Source organism: Bos javanicus, chromosome X (genome assembly GCF_032452875.1).
Source record: "Bos javanicus breed banteng chromosome X, ARS-OSU_banteng_1.0, whole genome shotgun sequence".
Lineage (NCBI taxonomy): Eukaryota > Metazoa > Chordata > Mammalia > Artiodactyla > Bovidae > Bos > Bos javanicus.
Window position 1 is genome coordinate 4,960,525 of NC_083897.1, and position 22,145 is coordinate 4,982,669.

A 22,145-nucleotide genomic window follows, 5' to 3' on the forward strand; every position below is an offset into this window, starting at 1 on the left:
TACTTCTGCTTTATTGACTATGCCAAAGCCTTTGACTGTGTGGATCACAATAAACTGGAAAATTCTGAAAGAGATGAGAATACCAGACCACCTGACCTGCCTCTTGAGAAATCTGTATGCAGGTCAGGAAGCAACAGTTAGAACTGGACATGGAACAACAGACTGGTTCCAAATAGGAAAAGGAATACCTCAAGGCTGTATATTGTCACCCTGCTTATTTAACTTATATGAAAAGTACATCATGAGAAATGCTAGGCTGGAAGAAGCACAAGCTGGAATCAAGATTGCCGGGAGAAATACCAATAACTTCAGATACGCAGATGACACCACCCTTATGGCAGAAAGCGAAGAAGAACTAAAGAACCTCTTGATGAAAGTGAAAGAGGAGAGTGAAAAAGTTGGCTTAAAGCTCAACATTCAGAAAACAAAGATAATGGTATCCGGTTCCATCATTTCATGGCAAATAGATACAGAAACAGTGGAAACAGTGACAGACTTTATTTTTGGGGGCTCCAAAATCACTGCAGATGGTGATTGCAGCCATGAAATAAAACGAGGGTTACTCCTTGGAAGAAAAGTTATGACCAACCTAGACAGCATATTAAAAAGCAGAGACATTCCTTTGCCAACAAAGGTTCATCTAGACAAGGCTATGGTTTTTTCAGTAGTCATGTATGGATGTGAGATTTGGACTATAAAGAAATCTGAGCACCGAAGAATTGATGCTTTTGAACTGTGGTGTTGGGGAAGACTCTTGAGAGTCCCTTGGACTGCAAGGAGATCCAACCAGTCCATTCTAAAGGAAATCAGTCCTGAATGTTCATTGTAAGGACTGATGCTGAAACTGAAACTCCAATACTTTGGCTACCTGATTCGAAGAGCTGACTCATTGGAAAAGACCCTGATGCTGGGAAAGATTGAGGGCAGGAGGAGAAGGGGACTACAGTGGATGATGGTTGGATGGCATCACCAACTCAATGGAGATGAGTTTGAGTGAACTCCGGGAGTTGGTGATGGACAGGGAGGCCTGGTGTGCTGCAGTTCTTGGGGTTGCAAAGAGTCAGATAGGACTGAGCGACTGAACTGAACCACTGTGGGATAAATAGAATCAGGAGAGGGTTGTGTTAAGGAAGTTAAGGTACCAAACTGTTTCAAAAAGGAGATCATAGTCAACTCAAGTACTACTGAGAGTTTGGGCAAAATCAGAACTGGGAATGATGTGTGGTTTTGGCAAGATAGAGGTCACTGGTAACCTTGATCAATGAGAGGTGTTTCAGTGGCACAGTGGTGACAAAAGCCTGACTGGAGCAGGCTCAGGAAAAAATAGGAGGAGATGAATTAGAGATGGTGAGTAGAGGCAACTTAATCAAAGATTGTTGCCATAGTGAGGAACAGTGAAATTTCGTGGTAGCCAGAGTGGTATTTCATTTGCTCGTTCAATGAGTATTTATTGAATGTCTACCTTGTGCCAAGAACTTGGATATAAAAGTGAACAAAAAAAATAGACAAATCCTTGTCTTTGTGGAGCTTACAATTTAGCAGAGAAGCATAATAAATAATAATATAATAAATTTTATAGTATGTTAGAAAGTGAGACATGCTATAGAAAAATTGAACTAAGGAAAGGAATGGGGGGTGAGTGGATGACATTTTTAAATGGAAAGATTAGGGAAATACTTTACCGAGAAGGTAACATTTGAGCCAAGGTCTGAAGGAGGTGAGAATTATATGGTGATCTGAGGTAGAATTTTCCAGGTAGACCAGATGGCTCAGCAGTAAAGACTCCGCCTGCCATGCAGCAGGCACAGGAGATGTGAATTTGATCCCTGAGTTGGGATAATCCCCTGGAGGAGGAAATGAGGAACTGGGTGGGCTACAGTTCATAGGGTTGCATAGAGTCAGACATGACAGAGCATGCATGCAGACACAGACAGCTTCCAGGTAGAAGGACCAACCAGTGAGAAGACCTAACATGTGAGCAAACAGTGCAAAAACCCTAGGATGTGGTGTGTTGGAAAATAGCATGGTGGTCAGTGTAATTGGGGAAGATTAAGAGAAGGAGACAAAGAGTAGTAGAAAATGAAATGAACCAGGATCTTCAATGAACGAATGAGTGTGTGTGTGCTCAGTTGCTTCAGTCGTGTCTGACTCTTTACGATCCTATGGACTCTAGCCTGCCAGGCTCCTCTGTCCATGGGGATTCTCCAGCCAAAAATACAGGAGTGGGCTGCCATGCACTCCTCCAGGGGAACTTCCTGACCCGGGGATTGGACCTTCATCTCCTGCATTGCAGGCGGATTCTTTACGGCTGAGGCACAGGAGAAGCCTTCAACGAACCGTGAGTAGAGGACAACACAGAGGAAGTTGAGACGTAACCAGATGGTCTGAAGCTTAGAGGAAGAAGAATCAGGGTTGTGTTGTGTGTTTTACCTGAGGGTGAAGGAGGAATCGTTTGGAAGTTGTAGTGTGGCTGGAAGAGGATGCCGGGTCACCTCCTGACTCCCCAGTAAATGCAGTGTCTTGATGAGAATCACTTTCACTGGAAAGGGCTGAAAGGGAATTTCCAACCTCAGGGGAAAGCCAGGAATATCAGTGGACACTCAGGGATGAGTTGGAGGATGGGTAGGAGAGTTTGTTAATCTTGGGATGGTGTTCCAGGGAGGCTTCGGAAGCACCTGGAAGTTAAGGTAGAAATGAGAGCGCAGGTGGCAGGAGGAGAAGCACAGAGGAATGTAGGAATGAAGTTAGAGAAGCAGAATAACAACAACAGTAGTTTAATAACAACAATACAAATAATTTAACAACGCTTTGCATGGATTCTCTCATTTAATTCTCATAACAGCCTCAGAAAGTAGAGCCTTTATTTTGTAGCTGAGAAGAAAGGCACAAGGGTTCCAGCCACTTGCCCAAGATCACATAGCAAAAACACTGAACTGGGTGCTTACATACTGAAAGTGAAAGTGAAAGTTGCTCAGTCGTGTCCAACTCTTTGCAAACCCATGGACTATACAGTCCATGGCATTTTCCAGGCCAGACTACTGGAGTGGGTAGCCTTTCCCTTCTCCAGCAGATCTTCCCGACCCAGGAATCAAACTGGAATCTCCTGCAGTGCAGGCGGATTCTTTACCAACTGAGCTATCAGGGAAGCCCCTTGGACAATGACAAAAGAGATAAGGGATTTGAGTGAGGCACAGTGGGTTTGGCTTACTATAAATTTGGCAAGATGATTAGTTCTGACAGTTCTGATAAACAGGGGTCTCTCAGCTTTCCCCAGATTTAACTGTATTTGGGACTGGAGGTAGGAGAGGCTGTTTTGTTGGTGTTCCTTATATTGTTCTGTATGGAAAGATCCAGGCAGTGGCTGGGCCAGTGTATTTTCTCACTTGTGGTCTGCAGAGTGATTGATAGGTGGGGGTAGTGGTGTGATTCTTAGGTATGTCTTGATCTTGTGGGGGATATAAAGCCAGGCTGCAGGGGGCTCTAAAGTATATGGCTGAGGGGCAGTTTGTGGGAAAAGTGACCTTAAGGGAAGACTACACAGGCTGCAGATTCTGAGATGAGAGATCCAGTGGTCCAATTCTTTCTTGCATTGAAAGTACCTCCCACAGTGTTCAAAGCTATGGCCCACCTCCTAAAGAAACCATTTTTTACTGGACACTCTAAAGGGTTTCCTGGTGACCCGGCTGGTAAAGAATCCACCTGCAATGCGGGAGACCTGGGTTCGAACCCTGGGTTGGGAAGATCCCCTGGAGAAGGGATAGGCTACCCACTCCAGTATTCTGGCCTGGAAAATTTCATGGACTGTATAGACCATCATGGGGTCGCAAAGAATCAGACACAACTGAGCGACTTGCACTCACTGAAGGGTTTTGGTGCCTTGCTTGTTGCTTGAGGAAGTTGAAGAAGAAAAGGAGGCCTCGCTGTAAGCTTCCTTGGGCAGCATTTTTGAGCCTCATGTCAAGATGCCCCTACAAAATTCTTTCAAAATTCTAAGACGACAAATACAATCCTGCAATGTTTAAAGCTTATTATAGCTAGGTTACTTGTTTTAGTAAAATGTATGCTAGAGTTGGGTTTTCTGTGTCCTGTGCTGCATGTACATTGAGGTCTCTTGTAAAATAAACTGCGTAGAACATTTCTGCATCAAATATAGTAGAGACAGCATATATGTCTAAAACATCAAGGTCCTTTACAACTATTGTGTGAATAAATGAAGTTCATTGTTTCAGTTTTTGAAAAGGTTTATTTTGAGATATTTCTTCTTTTATGACACGCTGTTTGTTGTAGCAGTGATTTATTTTGAAGATGAGTTCTGTCAGGAGTAAACCCCCAATTGTAGTCTTGGAAAAACAGAAGCCACTTTACAATGATCCTCTGAACAACGCAAAACCAGAAACACACTGCAGTGAAAAGTGGACCCTGCTTATGTATCTGTGTAGGTGGGTTATGAATAAAGGTGTTCATGCACGCATACAGAACTAAATACCTCCCTCATTAATACTAATGACCTAACTTGGCGTTTGTTATATTAATACTTCAGATTTGGTCTCTGTGATTATCAGAGTATATGAAAGTGGATTAAAATATGTATGCACATATAGCTATATGTCTATTCCATGCATGTGGGATTTGTTATAATTTAGAGTATGTATAATTTCTTTTTCCTTTTTTACTTTCTGGCTGTGACTGGAGGCAAGCAGGATCTTAGTTCCCTAACCAGAAATCAGACCTGCAACCCCCCGCAGTGGAAACGCTGAATCTTAACAGCTGGACAACCAGGGGAAGTCCCCTAGAGTACGTATAATTTTTATAGAATTAAACGTTGGCTATTATTTCTAGCACTGCAAATACTCAGCATAATACTTTTTAATAAGTCTAAAATTAGTTTCTGGCTATCCAGTGGTTAAGACTCTGAACTTCCAAGGCGGGGGGCCCGGGTTCCACCAATGGTTCAGGAACAGCTGTGCAGCAGCCAAAAAGTAAAATTAAAAGAAATTAAGAAGTTCAAGAAATTAGGAACTTCATCAAGGTGTTACTAGTTTGTGCTGTGTACTAAGTCGCTTCAGTCCTGTCCGACTCTGTGTGACCCCATGGACTGTAGCCCGCCAGGCTTCTCTGTCCATGGGATTCTCCAGGCAAGTATACTGGAGTGGTCTGCCATGCCCTCCTCCAGGCGATCTTCCAACCCATGGTTGGAACTGGTGTCTCTTATGTCTAATCTGCATTAGCAGGTGGGTTCTTTACCACTAACACCACCTGGGAAGTTTTTAGTTTGGGAGTTCATCAAGTTAAAATTTATTTGCTAGTGGAATACATTGTTATTACTATGGTGTTACCATGTTTAGATTGGATGCAAAACATCTGCTTTCCCCCACCTCAAACTGCTTAATAGTAACTGTTTATGGCTGTTATGATGTATTAGCTGTTCCATGGCAGGCTTCTAGGATGATGTGAGAGTTGCCAGTAATATTCTCCTACTTTGTAAGAAGTGTTAGCAGTATAGCACTAACCACAGCTGGGGTCTGGGCTTCAGTTTTGCATGTTCCTAAACAATATTTTCAATGTTAAAGAGTCGACTAATGCTGGGAAAGCAGATTAATGCTAAAGTCATTTACAAGAAACTGAGCTATAAACCGAATGACAATTTATTAATTTACAGTTGTTCATGTGGATATGATTTGAAAACAGAGTTCCTTCTGGGCAGAGCTTCATGGGAAGCTAAATTATAATCAGAAGATTGTTGCTACCATAGAATCAAGGCAAGGTGAGTTGTTAGTTGTACAATTCAAACACATAATGCTATTTGCTGTGATTGCTCCAAGCGTCCATTTCCCCAGCAGAGTATTTGCTCCTGGAAGAGACTGCTGTATTTGTTTTACAGATCAATGCACCCTACCCCACCGCCTGGGTAGTGCTTATTCAGGTTTTGTATTTTTCTATGCTTTCTCTTGGAGAAGAAAATGGCAACCCACTCCCGTATTCTTGCTTGAAGAATTCCATGGAAGAGAAGCCCGGAGGGCTACAGTCCATGGGGTCGCAGAGTCGACACGGCTGAGCGGCTAACGCACGCATGCTTTCTCTGCTGATCAAAACCCTTGATTTGCTCTCCTTTTTAAAATTACAGGTAAAACGTGTTTAATCTGTTATCTCTTCAATTAGATTAGTCTAGTATTGATCGCCTAGAGGCCATTCTACCATTCAAGGGAGGTACCTCTTTAGGTTTATAGCTCAACTCCTATGAGGGTGAGGCAGGGGACAGTAACCTCGTGAATAATTCTTTGGGGGCACCTCACTGTGGTCAGTGAACACGGCTGCCAGATTAAAATACAGGATGCCAAATTAAATTCAGATAGCAAGTTTTTTTTTTTTTTTTTTTAGTGTTAAATATGTTTGAGGTATAGCTATACCTCAAAAAACAAAAAAAAAACCCAAAAAGTATTCATCATTTATCTGAAATCCAAATGTCCTGTACAGGGCGTCCTGTATTTTTATTTGGCAAGGCCACGAGTACGTTAACATAATGTCAAGCGGTTTGCCCGGGTTCAAGCTGGTCGGTAAGCACCAATCCATTCGGTTGTTTCAGGGAACAAAACCCCTTCCCACTAAAAAGTAAACAGCAGGTAGCAATGAAACTCGGAAGAATCTTGACCCTTTGAGGAACCCGTAGTGACACACCGGCCTTAACCACGGCTTTGATTGATTGCCCCATGTGCTCCGTTCTTCTCTTTCTGCTACTGGAATGATGTCTCTATCTCGTTTTCCTTTTCTAGTCCCGCCCTTTCAGCTACCGGCTCTGGATGGGGATCGGTAACCCAGAAAGGGCCAGCAAAAGCGCGGACGTGTTTAGAGGAGCGGAAGTAGTGAACTGTCTCTGAACACCGTAAAGTGCAGCTGCCTGTCTCCCTTTCCGGATAAAGACAACAGTTCCGACAGTCAGTGCCGGCCTTCCTCCTGAAAGGGGATCTGTCGGACACTTGCTAATTCAGTTTTTCTTCCCCACTCCGGGCCCTTCCCTATCGTCGCCCCCTTCACCTTGGATCATGTTCAAGAAGTAAGGACATGCCGTGGCCTCCCTCGGCTGCTCACGAAGGTGGTGGGGGTGGGTGGTGGGGAAGAGGACAAGAGCAAAGCTTCTCTTTCTCTTTCCCCCACCCCTGCCATCCTTAGTCTTTAAGGTTTTTCTGTAGTACCATGCTTTCAACACTATATGTCTCTGTCTCAGTACTATGCTTGCAACATTTTTTTAAGCTTTTCGCCCCTAATCTTCAATCAGGTTGGGTCCTCCCACTCTCATTTTCTATCTCGTTACCCCTCTTTCTCATTTGCCCCCTTTCCCAGTCCTAGCTCCATTCCTAGGATTCTACCAATCACATCCTTGCACTGTGATTTAGGGACATGCCCTCTTTAGCAAGAGGACAGCCCTGCTCTCTCTGCCATGTGGTTACTAGTTAGGAACTGAACAAGGGAAGGCTTGACTTCCTGGGTCATGGGAGTGAAGGAGTCTGGGTGACAGGAAGCTAGCGGACTGTCATACCTATTGCCTAGCTGCCAGATTAACCTTGTCTTGAAAATAACGTGATTGCTCCATAGGCTATTCAGTTGAGGAAGAAAAAAATTCTTTGCAACGTACCTAGTGGCTTTGCCTTGCAGATTTGGTAGACGCAAAAAGCAAAGGGGGAACATGGGCAAAGGAAGGTGGGTTTTGTGCATGACATTTTGAGCAAAAATAATTAGGGATGTTAAATACCGTCATTATTACTTCAAAAAAATCTCAACAGATTACATAGCGTAGGAGGGGCTGCTTTTCTGTGTTAATGTTTGGGTTGGTCATTTGTATCCTAATGCTTGAGGGTATTTTCATTTTGTTTTGTTTTTCACAGATTTTGTTATAGGTGGGAATCTGTTTCTTTCTGGGTAGAACTGAGTAAGATTTTCCAGGAAAGGCATTTGTGTAGCTGATTTCAGTTTATTGTGTTATATATGCCTCATATCCTTTCCCCTTCCCTGCCCCTCTCCAGCTAATTGTGTGTATATGACAGTTTAATATTGTATTAAGACACTGGTTTTGTGCTGGACAGAATAAAAGGGAAATTGTATTTTAAAAAGCAATTTCTTCCATAATTATTTTTGACATCTAAATATTTGCTTGGGAATAGGTAAATAATTTAAAAAATACCTTTAGCTATTCTGTTATGTCTTTTTAGAAATGCTTTTTGTTTTTCCTTGCAAAAATCATTTGGCAGATTTGATGAAAAAGAAAATGTGTCCAATTGCATCCAGTTGAAAACCTCAGTTATAAAGGGTATTAAGAATCAATTGATAGAACAGTTTCCAGGTATTGAACCATGGCTTAATCAAATCATGCCTAAGAAAGATCCTGTCAAAATAGTGCGATGGTAAGTCTTTGTTTTTTTTTCCATGTAAAACTCAGAGAAGCTGAATATAATATAATTAGACTGCACTCATAATAACTGATTATCTTTATATTAACTATTTATCTACTCTAAATGAGTAACCCTAAAACATCAATATTTATATTTTCACATGCTTTTCTATGTGAAAAATGCGGCATTGTGTACTGATTGTTTTATTAAAGAGTTAATTAAATGTTTTTATTCAGAGTCAGATTTATTTCAGCTTGTGCTTTAGAGATTTGTTTTATTAATTATCTACCAAGGAAATTAAAATATGTAATAAAATGTGAAATAAAATTGTAGCAGATCATATTTTTCTCTACTGGACTGGTGTTAATTTAAGTAGTGTTTTGTGGGGGTTTTTTTGGGCCTGGATCTTTACTGAAAATTTTTTTTTAAACCTTACTGTATTTCTATATATGCATACTTCATATTATACATTGTTTAAAGGATGTTTGGCATATTCATTTTTGAAAGAAAATATCTAACTTGGTACTTTGTGATGTTTGTTTTACAGCCATGAACATATAGAAATCCTTACAGTAAATGGAGAGTTACTATTTTTTAGACAAAGAGAAGGGCCTTTTTATCCAACCCTAAGATTACTTCACAAATGTAAGTCTTGTTAGAAAATATGTATTTGGGGATATGAAAAGACACAAAGGAGTTGAAAGTGACTTCTGGTAGTTAACTTATTGAAAGAAAAGTGAAAGTGAAGTCACTGAATCGTGTTTGACTCTCTGCAACCCTATGGACTGTAGCCCGCCAGGCTTCTCTGTCCATGGGATTTTCCAGACAAGAATACTGGAGTGGGTTGCCATTTTCTTCTCCAGGGGATCTTCCTGACCCAGGGATCGAACTCAGGTCTCCTGCATTGCTGGCAAACTCTTTACCCTCTGAGCCACCAGGGACTCCCACAGTTAACTTACTAGTACTAGGTTATATGGAATATAAAACTCAAAAGATTGCCCCTTCTCCGTCTTGTGGTAAATCTGAAAAATGCATATTCTCTCATTATGCATTCCAAAAGCCCAAGAAAGAACATTTATTCATTCATTCAAAAAATATTTATAGTTTTTGAACTTATTCTGTGCCAGGCACTGAGCTAGGTATTGAGAATGTGATAGGAGGCAAAGATAGACACGGTCCCTGTGCCTAGGAAGCTAACAGTCTAGTGGGGAGAATAGACAACAGTTAGATAATTACACACATACATATTCACAAAGCGTGTAATAAGTGCTGTAAACATTGGCTTTTACATCTGTACCCAGATTTGCTTCATAGAGAGAATTCTATATAAGAGAAAGCATGGAGTCCCAGTTCTTAGTAGTGTCAAGGCCAGGTGTTAAGAAACAAAATAATGTTTGTTGCTGCTGCTGCTGCTAAGTCACTTCAATCGTGTCCGACTCTGATTCCATAGATGGCAGCCCACCAGGCTCCCCTGTCCCTGGGATTCTCCAGGCAAGAACACTGGAGTGGGCTGCCATTTCCTTCTCCAGTGCATGAAAGTGAAAAGTGAAGTTGCTGCAGTCCATGGGTCACAAAGAGTCAGACATGACTGATGTGACTGAGCAGGCACTGTATCCACTGTTATAATATCTTACAGAATAGTTTCACTGCCCTAAATATCCCCTCTTTTCTACCTACTCACCCCTCCCACCTCTTCCCCTCCTCCAACCCTTAGCAACCACTGATCTTTTTGGCAATTTTTATTGTTTTTTTTTTCACTTGTCATATATTATGAATATTTCCCAAGGTATTACATGTTCTCCAAAAACATGGTTCTATTATACGGATATTATAGATATACTTTAAGTCATTTATCTCTTAATTGTTGGACATTTAGGTTGATTGCAGTTTATTTCTAATATAAATATTAGTGCTATAATGAGCATCTTTCTACCTAAATATATTGCGCATTCCTCCTTTATTTCTTAGGATAAGGTCCTAGAAGTAGAATTACTAAATCAAAGAGTTTAGTTTAGGCTATTTGTACATATTGCCTAGTAGTCCTAAAGAAAGCCTGTACCTATTTATAAGCCTTTTAGCAGTAAATGGGAATGCCAGTTTTCTGACATTCTTGCTAGCACTGGTAATTACTTTTCTCAAAAATATATACCAATTTGATAAGTGAAGGAATGTGTTTCAGTTTTATTTCTCATCTGTCAAAGTACTGTAATTTCGGGAAGTATTTGTTCATGTCATTTGCCTTTTTCTGTTGAGTCTTTAGTTTTATTAATGGGTGTAATGTATTTCTTTTCTTCTAGATCCTTTTATCCTGCCACATCAGCAGGTTGACAAAGGAGCCATCAAATTTGTACTCAGTGGAGCAAATATAATGTGTCCAGGTTTAACTTCTCCCGGAGCTAAACTTTACCCTGCTGCAGTAGATACGATTGTTGTATCCTTCCCAGGCTCTGTTGAAAAATGTGTTCATTGTATTCTTGTTATCACTGAAAGAACTAACATCCAAGAGAGCATTAGATATATCTTTTGGAAGTTACTGTTATATCTTTCTGCTTACATTTGAAGATGTGGGAAGCAACATTATTTTGTGTTAGAAGTTAAGTGAGAACAAGTAATAAAAAGAGTCCCAGCTGCATTTCAGCTGTGTTAGGGCCCAGTGTTATGAGACTTGGGACACAGTATAAAACTCCTGATTATTAATAGAGAGGTTGGATATGATATGATTGGATCACTTATTTGAACATCATCTTGCTACTTTTACATTTGAATTACCCTGGGAAAAAAGCATTCAAAAGGGAAAAGAATTTAGGCACCAGGTGGAATTTTGGTGACTAGTAGGAACCATGGGCCAGAGAAGGCAATGGCACCCCACTCCAGTACTCTTGCCTGGAAAATCCCATGGACGGAGGAGCCTGGTAGGCTGCAGTCCGTGGGGTCGCTAGGAGTCGGACAGGACTGAGCGACTTCACTTTCACTTTTCACTTTCATGCATTGGGGAAGGAAATGGCAACCCACTCCGGTGTTCTTGCCTGGAGAATCCCAGGGACAGGGGAGCCTGGTGGGCTGCCGTCTATGGGGTCGCACAGAGTCGGACATGACTGAAGTGACTTAGCAGCAGCAGCAGCAGCAGCAGCAGGAACCATTGGCCATTCCTATTGCTTTATTTTGAACTCCCTATTAACTTTTATTTAAAAATTCATTTTTAACTTGGTTGTTTGGGCCTCGGAACATGTTTTCTCAAAGAGAAACGTTGACGTCAGAGATAGCCCTTAAGAATCTATTCAACTCATGACATAGCTGAATAATTCTGCATTCCTTCCATTTCTCTGGTGTTGTTTCAGCCATATTCTAGATTAGTTTTTTGTCAACTAGTCTGGACAAGATGATATCTTCTGTTTTGTCATAGATAAAATGACCGTTTGCCTCAGGTTGAGGAAAGGAACCATATTTGGTGGGAAATCACTGGAATGGGACAGCCATTGGAATGGGTTTAAGAGTGCTCAGAAGAGGGTGTCCTCTCTTGTGGAAGTTATATCTAAGGGGTAATGTAAGTTGTATATCTTAGGAACAGCTTGTATTGACATAGATACTGGTCATGTAATAGGTGTTCAAATATCTGTGGAACATTGAAGAAATGAATGAATGAATTGAAAACCAATGGAGAAGAATATTCTCTGAGGACAGGTTATCCTTTTATGTTTATGATTGCTCTAAGTTTTTAAAGTTTATAAAGTTCTGGAGTTTCCCCTAAATGGAAAATTTTCCTAGTGTCTGGCCTTTACTTTTTAAATTACTTTTATTTTGAAATAATTATAGACTGTTGGAAAGCTGCAAAACTAGTACAGAGAGGTGTTGTGTACACTTGAAACTTTGAAAATATGGACTGTAATCTTTACCACTTTAGACACTTCAAATGAACCAAGAACATTCTGTTTGTTCTGGAGAGATTGCAAGTTACATTGGGCTCTTAAAGATAGATAGGGGATATAGTTATTGTTTTAATGTATCCTTTATATAAAACCACCATTTAGTGATTAAAGCACTAGAACAATGGATATTTATTTCTTTTTAATATTTTTATGCAAAAAATGTTATCTCCTTTTTTTGCCTGATTTCTTTTTCTTCTTCTCCTCCTTCTTTTGTTAGCATTGGGTTATAGTATTAGCATTTGACCCAAAACCTGAGAATGATTATTAGATTCCATTCATTTAGCATTTATTGAATATTTGCAGTGTGCCCATAAATGATGCTAGGTCCTTGCCTTCAAGGAGTTAATGGACTAGGTGAAAATGCAAGTTGGGTTCCCAGCGGCTTAAGCAGTAATGTGACACCCCCCTCGAAGGTATTTTGATATATAAATGGTTTTCTTAGCTGTGTGTTTTCAGGCAATCATGGCAGAAGGAAAACAGCATGCTCTGTGTGTTGGAGTCATGAAGATGTCTGCAGAAGATATGTAAGTCTCCTGTTAGTCCCCCTTAGTTTTTCAGATATAGGTAACCTATGCAGTAAGGGGCTTCCCAGATGGCAGTAGTGGTAAAGAACGTGCCCACCAATGCAGGTTAGACATAAGAGACACTGGTTCGATCCCTGGGTTGGGAAGATCCCCTAGAGAAGGAAATGGCAGCCCACTCTAGTATTCTTGCCTGGAGAATCCCATGTATAGAGGAGCCTGGAGATAGAGAAGTCCATAGGGTCACAGAGAGTCGGACACAACTGTAGTGACTTAGTGCACACGCAGGAGGAATCAGAGTTACAGGTGAGCTTTGCTCTCGTTCATACCATGTCTTACAAATGTTTATGCACAGAAGCCTCATTTCTGATTTTTCCTAAGACTTAGGAAGCCATTGAAAGTTATTTCCTCTCTGAGATTGCATTCTTTCTTTAGCACTCTGAAAAGAACCTGTGTGCCAACACAGCTGTATTATATGTATGTGTGTGGTATTTTAGGAATTTTTTTATTTAGTGTGATTTCACTTAGGTGTGGGGAAAGGTATTTTGCTGCTAGTTTTTAAAAACAGTGACATAATTTAGTGCCACACAGTATTTATCTTGTATTTTTACCTGGTGGCATAAAATATTAAGGAAATATTAGCGATACATTACCAAAACATGGGCTTCCCTGGTGGCTCAGCTGGTAAAGTCTCTGCTTGCAGTGCAGGATACCTGAGTTTGATCCCTGGGTTGGGAATATCCCCTGGAGAAGGGAAAGACTACCCTTTCCCAATCCAGTATTTTTCCAGTATATATATTTTCCAGTATTCTAGCCTGGAGAATTCCATGGACCGCATAGTCCATGGTGTAGCAAAGAGTTGGACATGACTGAGTGACTTTCACTTTCAGTTTATCAAAATATAGTCAATATACTTAAAAATGTTGGAACTCATTTGATGACCAAATTATTCCTATTACTTTTGTTTCAGGGTTAATTATAACACTTTGATGTTCTCCTGGTCTGGCAACATCATTACTCTGTTTCTGTGATCCTACTAGTTAGATCACTAGAATTTCTTTAAGACATGAATGAACTTCAGCAGAGTAATGTATTTTAATGTAGATGATCATGTTGCTGCTGCTGCTGCTAAGTCGCTTCAGTCGTGTCCGACTCTGTGCGACCCCATAGACGGCAGCCCACCAGGCTCCCCCATCCCTGGGATTCTCCAGGCAAGAATACTGGAGTGGGTTGCCATTTCCTTCTCCAATGCATGAAAGTGAAAAGTGAAAGTGAAGTCGCTCAGTCATGTCCGACTCTTAGCGACCCCATGGACTGCAGCCTACCAGGCTCCTCTGTCCATGGGATTTTCCAGGCAAGAGTATTGGAGTGGGGTGCCATTGCCTTCTCCAAGATGATCATGTTAGTGTAATATAAATAAATTCCCTATATATGGCTCAATAATTGCAAAAAAGAGCAATGCACCCTGAATTACATTTACCATGAGTAAGCTGTAAAAGTACTTAACAACATGTTTATGTGCTTTATTCCTTCTGCAGTGAGAAAGTCAACAAAGGAATTGGCATTGAAAATATCCATTATTTAAATGATGGGCTGTGGCATATGAAGACATATAAATGAGCCTCAGAAGAAATGCACTTGGGCTAAAAATGGATATTGTGCTGTATCTGTATCTGTGTTTGTGTTTATGTGTGACAGCATGAAGACAATACCTCTGTGGTTATGCTGAATAAATTCAACAGATGCTAAAATTCTGTTAGCTTCAAAAATTATTTTAATTTTTCTTAAACTTAAGTTAAATTTGGGTTACAAAGTTGGACATTAAAAGGTAGCTGGTAAGTAACCAAACTTAATTAAGACAACTTAATGTCCTTTCTTAGGCTAATGATGCAAGATGAAGGGCAAGACTTGGTAAATGAACTTGCTAGTATATGGCTGATGCCTCAGAAAATCTGACCAATTAATGGGGCTGGAGCTAGACTGGTTTTTTAAAACATTTTATTTTTTTTAATTGGAGGATGACTGCTTTAAAATGTTGTATTTATTTGTGCTGTACAACAGTGTGGATCAGCCATAAGTATACATAATCCCCTCCCTCTGGAGCCTCCCTCCCACCTCCCCCCATCCCACCCCTCTAGGTTGTCATGAGCACCAGGCTGGGCTCTATGTGCTATACAGTATCTTCTCACTAGCTATATATTTTACACATTATAGTGTATATATTAAACTTGGATTTTTATCCCATTACCCAAGGGCACCTAGAAGTACCCCTTCTCTTTTGTGTGTGTTTTTTTTGTTGCTATTTCCATTTTTAAACTTTTCATTATGGAAAATTCTGAGCATAGAAAAGTATGGGTAGATAGTATATTGGATTTTCTAATCCATCACCCAGCTTCAATTCATGTCCAATATTGTTTTGTCTCTGTCTCACTCCCTCCCACTGCACTCCCCAATTATTTTGAAGCAAATCTCAGATATATCATTTCATCCATAGTTTCTTTAATATGTATTTTTAAAAGATATGTTTTCTTTTAAAAATATAACCACAATATCATTATCACACCTAAACATTTAGCTATTTCTTCAGATATATGACAAATGGACTTGTTTCTCTTTTTATTTTTTTTAACCATTGGTTTGCTTGAAGTTGGTATCTGCCAAGGTTCTTATATTGCATTTGGTTGCTATTTATTTGTCTCTTAATCTATAAGCTCCCCCTCTTTTGTTTTCCCTTTAATTATTTAAGAAATCTAGTTGTTTTGTCTTATAGTTTCCTGTCACATTCTGGATTTTGTTGATTGTATCACTGTAAAGTAATTTAACTTGTTTTTATATCCCTCATATAGCCCGTAAACAGATAGGCTTGATCAGATTTTGGTTCAATTTATTTAATGCCGTCTCTTGAAGCTGGGTGAAATCATACTCCACAGATGCCCAGAACTTCCAGATTTGAGTCCCTACTGTATTCCCCAAAGAATGTGTATCTCTTATCATAAGTGGCATGTGAAGACTATCAACCTACTTCAGTAAGAACAGTAAGCTGTTTTGAGAATTAAACAGTAGCTGTGAATTTATATAGTGATAACAGGTCTTTCTTCCTAATAGCATTGCTGTTATACTATGTTTCAGCCATCTTCATTTGGTTGTAGACAAATATACTACATGTGATTTTATTTTTCAGATGGATACAGACATTTACAAGATTGTGGTGACCTGTGTTACAGTTAGAAGTTGGTGAGAAAGGTGAGGGTGGATAGTAAAAAGAGAGATACCATTGGGCTGGCTGTTGCAGCTGGGCTTTCACAACTTAGGTGAAGGGTACAGATCCAGGGTCTGACTCAGACTGAGAAACTATTTCCCACAAAACCTGTAAGACTTGGCGAATCCCATGTTAGAATGTAAGTGTATTAATTTATAGTAGTAAGTCTGCTTATGGTAAACAGTTAGTAAACAGGCGCTTTCTTGGTGAAGATGGATTAGAGTAAAGGAAGGTTGATAATTTGGGGGAGTCTTTCATCTGGGCTGGGGTAGGGCTTGGAGAATTTTTCCTCCTTCATCATTAATTAGAATGCTTATGACTGCCAAAATCTTTTCTTTCTTAGCCCATAGAGGTGCCCTGATATTTTTCTTCCTATATCCTTTTTAAGTCCTATGTATTGACCTTTGTTATGACAGTTATATTCTACAACTTGCTATATTTTTAATATTTTATTATTTATTCCTGGTGGATAAAAGTGTAAATAATCTAATCAGTGGCATAATTATAAATGAATTTTCAGGGTAGGTTTCTTCAACAGATAGTCTCATTTCATGCTGACTTACTAGTTTCAAATTCAGACGTCTCCCCATTTGGGAGACAGGCAGCCTATTTGAGGTCTATAGTTCCTTATATGCTTAAAAAGAAAATAAGTTATTTATGTCAAAACCAAACTTTGAATCTTTATTCTTGGTACTAAGATAATGTTAATTGACTAAAATTGCCTATGGAGTGCTAGTGATGAAAAACAAAGCACACACACATATTAGAGAAGTTTTAATTGTGAGGTTTCAGAAATAATTGATCCATGTTTCAGACCACGGTTACAGTGGGTATCGGGAACACTTTTAAAATATTCAACATCATCTGTGCTTGTTTTTCTACTATGTTCAGGTACATTGACTTTGTTGCCTTGGTGATGTGGGCTAAATATGTACCTTTCCTACTTTCCCCGGGTCTGAGGCCTCAGGTCATGGAGTTAATCGGGGGTGTGATTCCACAGGTGGGAGCCTAGTGAACCGATTCAAAGAGGTTGAACTAGCAGGTATATCAACCTCTTGATGCACTGTGCATAAAGAAAACAGTTTACCCACATTCCTGAGAGTAGGAATATGGGGAGAGCCTGTTTTCTCATGTGTAATGTGGCTTCAGTTCACTTTTAGTTTGATAATTACTTTTGTGTCAGGCAACCTACAGTCTAGTCATTTTTGTGTACTTTTCCTCAGCCAAGGTCAGTTCAGCTCACTGGACATTTATTGAATATCCACTAGGTTCTAGGTGTGTGGCACAAAGATGAATAATAGACAAGTTGCCCTTGCCCTTAAGGAGCTTCAAGGCTAGTGAGTAAAGTTACATTTTTAAAAATCTGAGTAATGGTGACAGCCCAGTACCAATTTATAAAGCTAGTAGGAAGTTACTAATACATTTCCAATTTCAGTCATCAAAACTTATAAATTATACATGAACCAAATATAAACATATTCCTTAGATTGTATCCAATATGAGGTTAAAAAAATCCAGGTGTCTTGGAGTTGCAACAGTTCAGCATTCCAACTCAGATGGTTGTCTCATTTTGCCGTAGACCTGGTCAGCCCTCTTCTAGCAGAGTATTATAATGGTTTGGTGGTGCTCGGTTGGCAGCTGCATTTTTCCTTTTCTTAATGTTCTGGACTCAAAACAAGCAGCTGGATTTAGCTAAAGGACAGCCATGAACATTTCCAATTGGAGAGATTTATAGTCCCCAAACATAAAGTCAGATGGCATTTGTCAAATAATGATTATATCCAGCCCAGTTCCCCCTGCACATACAAATCAGCTACCAAGGATACAGTATCTCTAAGCAAAGTACTTCAGAAGATATAAGAATGGTAAATGACTAAATTTACAGAGGTTACAGAGGTATTTCATTACAATAAGTATTTCACCCTTTTGTTGTTCATGAGACTATTAATTATGTAGCAATTATATATTAATGGGAATATGAAATGAATGTATGCCCAAACAAAATGTGGTAAATATTTTAACTTTATCTAGGTTCATTAATTTTGAGAATACATTTCTCAAGGCTCTTCAGGAAACTCAAAATGTTCCAATTTCTAAAGGAACATCTACTGAAACTGACTTATGATGAGAGAAAAAACAGAAAATGTATGTATGCATCCTGTGTCAAATATAACCATCACTTTTGAGGTCTCAAGCAATCAGAAATTTACTGAGTTATTCAATAACCTGTAAGACTTAGGCCATTAAAATATATTTTGAAAGCCCTTCAGAACGCTTACGTTTAGTATGTCATTAATTGTATTAAGGCAGTAAAAATTACACTAAATATAGTTATATTCTTAATATCCTAGTCTCTCAGCAATACTCCTAAAGAAATCTTGCCTGTCAACGTGGAGATTGATGCATGGAAATGTATATTTGTATTCTATTTTTATGCATCATGTGTATACTTTATTATGCTTTGTTTTATAGCAGGTAAAAGCATGAGTAGATATAATGAACTATAATGATAATTTATCTAATATTATATTAAAACTAATTAAGTACTTGTAAAGGACTACAACTCCACCAGAACAGGAGTGAATGAACAGGATTGAAAACCAGTTTTAAAATCTATGTTGAGACTATCAGGCTGGTTGGTCAGTTGGTGTAGGAGCTGGCTTCCTGGAGAATATAATTTATATATGGAAAGGACGTGGAGATGATTCACAGGAATTTCTACCAATAATATCATGTTCATTAGAACAGGTCATGGGGAGGAAAAATAGATAAAAACATCCAAACTAATTGTACTATTAAAGATTTGCCTCTTGGAGTGAAAAGTTAAAGTACACCAAATTTTGTCCCTGAACATTTTGAGAAATAAAAGGATTAGTGCAATAATTGTTTATATTTATTCATTTATTTGGCTGTGTCAGGTCTTAGTTGTGGCACGTGAGATCTTCCTTGTGTCACCTGGGACCTTGTGCTGCAGCATGTCGACTCCCATTGTGGCACATGGGCTCCAGAGCACGCGGGCTCAGTAGCTGCAATGTGCAGGCTTAGTTGCTCTGCAGCATGTGGGCTCTTAGTTCCCTGCCCAGGGATTGAACCCACATCCCACATTGGAAGGTGGATTCTTAACCACTGGACCACCAGGGAAGTCCCAAGACAACTTTTAAAAGCTGCATGCACTTAACTTCTACTTTTGTTTCCCTATCTGTGAGGCATGGAATGTCTGTCTTATCATATTGATGTTTTAACAGATTTTTAGTTTTTCATCATCTGAAAGATTTTGTATGTACTTGTTAATCTGGATACTGTTCTCATTAGTTCTACTGCTGCCCCATCCAGAATTCATTTTTTAAAGCCAAAATTCACTGTTCACTTAAGCATCTGGATTAAATTGGGCAGGGTGAGGAGGATGGGTGGTGGTGGTTTAGTCGCTAAGTTGAGTCTGACTCTTGCAACCCCATGGACTGTAGCCTGCCAGGCTCCTCTGTCCATCTGATTCTCCAGGCAAGAATACTGGAGTGGGTTGCCATTTCCTTCTCCAGGGGATCTTCCTGACCCAGGAATTGAACCCAGGTCTCCTGCATTGTAGGCAGATTCTTTACTGACTGAGGGGTCTTTTTACTGACTGAGGGGTCTTTTTTGCCCTGTAGGCTGTGGACAGCTTTCTTAGAGAGTTGGCTTATCCAGGATGAGGAAAAAGTATGCTTTTGCATGACTACAGTCTTTCTGAAGTTTGCTTATGTAAGCATTTTGGGTTTAAGAGAGTTCAACCTTGGAATTCCCTATTGGTCCAATGGTTAGGACTCCATGCTTCCATTGCAGAGGGCACGAGTTCAGTCCCTGGTCAGGAAACTAAAGTCCTATAAAAAGCTCAACTGAACTGTATCTGAATATAGAGTACAAACATTTTCATTTAGTGGGATAACAGCAGTCTCTAATCCATCAAATTAACCTCTATCTCCTAAATAGCTTTCAAAAAAGCACATGACTGGAAGATAATTTATGGCTGGCAATGCTTTATTCTGCTTCAAAAATAGTAGGGGCTAAACTGTCATAAAAACTTGTAAGCTTACACTGCACTTATTTTATGTTTTACAGGGTAAAAAATCTTACGTTTTGTAAAATGTTTTTAAAGGAGTCCACAAAGTAATTCTGCTTTCTTGCTCCCAAATGCAGAGGTCTGAGAGAAGGCACATGGCCTCATGAGCTTCTTGGTATTGTCAAATCCATTTCTCTTTCAAGTACCAACTGCCCAGATGCTTTTACTGTGGATGGAAGAGTCTTACTAAAGCAGTAGTTTTTTTTTTTTTTTTTTTTATATAGAGAAGCATCTTCCCTGGCGGTCCAGTGGTTAAGACTCCGCCTTCTAGTGTTGGGGGGTGGTTTGATCCCCTCGGGGAGCTAAGATCCTACGTGCCTCATGGTCAAAAAACTAAAACAAAAGAGACAAAGAGAGAGAAGTATCTTGATTAAAGTGTGAGGAGATAGAAATCATATTGATTTGGGTAATTTTGGCTCCAATAATGTCTAATTTGCTGTGAAAGGGGAACATGTATTAGGTTAATGTTCTTAAAAGGAACTTCCAATTTTCTCCTTAAAAAATATTTACTTTATTAAAAAGCTGCTCAAGGAAGAGCTATTTTATTGCATGGCACAGATTCAGTGTATAGCTGTTATCTTAAAACTATTAATGAAGGAGTTCCCTTGTGACTTTGAATATTCAGTACCAGCTGTTATTCACATCAATATTTTAATATTTTACCAGAAAGATACTTAATAAAAAGGATTGATACATATTTAACTGTGTAAAGTGCTAGTTAAACTTGTTCAAATGGGCCAGAGGGAAAGGGAAATAACATTACTTGAGTACCTACTATATATATAAGCTCTATTTATATATCTTGCTTAATCTTTATGACTGCTCCATGAGGTAGATTTTATTTATTTTTATAGATTTATTTGACTGTGCCAGGTCTTAGTTGTGCCACACAGGATCTTTAGTCGTGGCATGTGGGATCTAGTTCCCCGACCAGGGATTGAACCTGGGCCCCCTGCATTGGGAACAGAGTCTTAGCGACTGGACCTACCAGTGAAGTCCCTCCATGAGGTAGATTTTAATTCTCATTTTGCAAACGAGGAAACAAGGGTTAGCTTTCCTGAGGACACATTGCTAATAAATGGCAGAGTTGGGATTTGAACCTAATTTCAACTTGATTGCTAAGCCTGTTTTGCAGAAAATCTCCCCTCATATTTCATAAAATGTTAGTCTTGGCCCTCAGTTGCATCGCCATCTTTGTTTATGGGCTACTGGAGATAAGTGTAAGTTGGCCGAGCCTGTATACCACAGTGGGAAAATATGAGTAGGATTAGAATGAGGTAACAGTAGGTGGCTGCCAAGCCTGGGTGGCTAAGATAGTAAAGAATCTGCCTGCAGGGGCTTCCCTGGTGGTCCAGTGATTAAGAATATTAAGAATCCACCTTAGAATCCAGGGGACATGGGTTGATTCCTGATATGAGATCTCACAGGCCTAAGGGCAACGAAGCCTGGGTGCTATAACTACTTTGCGCCCTAGAGCCACGCTCTGCCACAAGAGAAGCCACTGGAGTGAGAAGCCCGGGTACCACAGCTAGAGAGTAGCCCTCTCTCGCCACAACTAGAGTAAGCCCACAAGCAGCAACAAAGACCCAGCACAGCCATAAATAAATACATACTTAAAAAAAAAGAATCTCCCTAAAAGCAGGAGACATGGCTACAGTCATGGGCTACAGTCCTGGGTCAAGAATTTCCCCTGGAGGAGGGCACAGCACCCCACTCCAGTATTCTTGCCTGGAGAATCCCATGGACAAGGAGCCTAATGGGCTACAGTCCCTGGGGTCACAAAAGAGTTGGACACGACTGAAACCACTAAATAACAGCAACAATATAAGGGAAAAGGCTGAGGGGTCTAATCTATATTTCACTCCAGATCTACTGAGTTAATTTTGAGAAGTGAAGTGAAGTGAAAGACATGGTCGCTCGGTCATGTCTGACTCTTTGCGACCCCATGGACTGTAGCCTACC

At 39.9% G+C, this 22,145-nt stretch overlaps 1 protein-coding gene across 5 annotated transcripts; it reads left to right on the forward strand.

Annotated features, from left to right (window-relative positions):
- The first annotated feature begins 6,670 nt into the window (after positions 1 to 6,670).
- On the forward strand, positions 6,671 to 14,585 carry MCTS1 (MCTS1 re-initiation and release factor). 5 transcript variants are annotated; one of them, XM_061408617.1, is made up of 7 exons: positions 6,679 to 7,051; positions 7,591 to 7,695; positions 8,205 to 8,396; positions 8,932 to 9,029; positions 10,682 to 10,815; positions 12,767 to 12,834; positions 14,370 to 14,585. In XM_061408617.1, exons 2-7 carry the CDS (start codon positions 7,682 to 7,684, stop codon positions 14,449 to 14,451), a joined length of 588 nt encoding a protein of 195 aa, XP_061264601.1. In that variant the 5' UTR covers positions 6,679 to 7,051; positions 7,591 to 7,681; the 3' UTR covers positions 14,452 to 14,585. The 5 variants fall into 5 exon arrangements, with proteins under 5 accessions (XP_061264604.1, XP_061264601.1, XP_061264602.1 ...); XM_061408620.1 differs by lacking the exon at positions 7,591 to 7,695 and having other exon boundaries at positions 6,671 to 7,051; positions 8,244 to 8,396; XM_061408618.1 differs by lacking the exon at positions 7,591 to 7,695.
- The last annotated feature ends 7,560 nt before the right edge of the window (positions 14,586 to 22,145 follow it).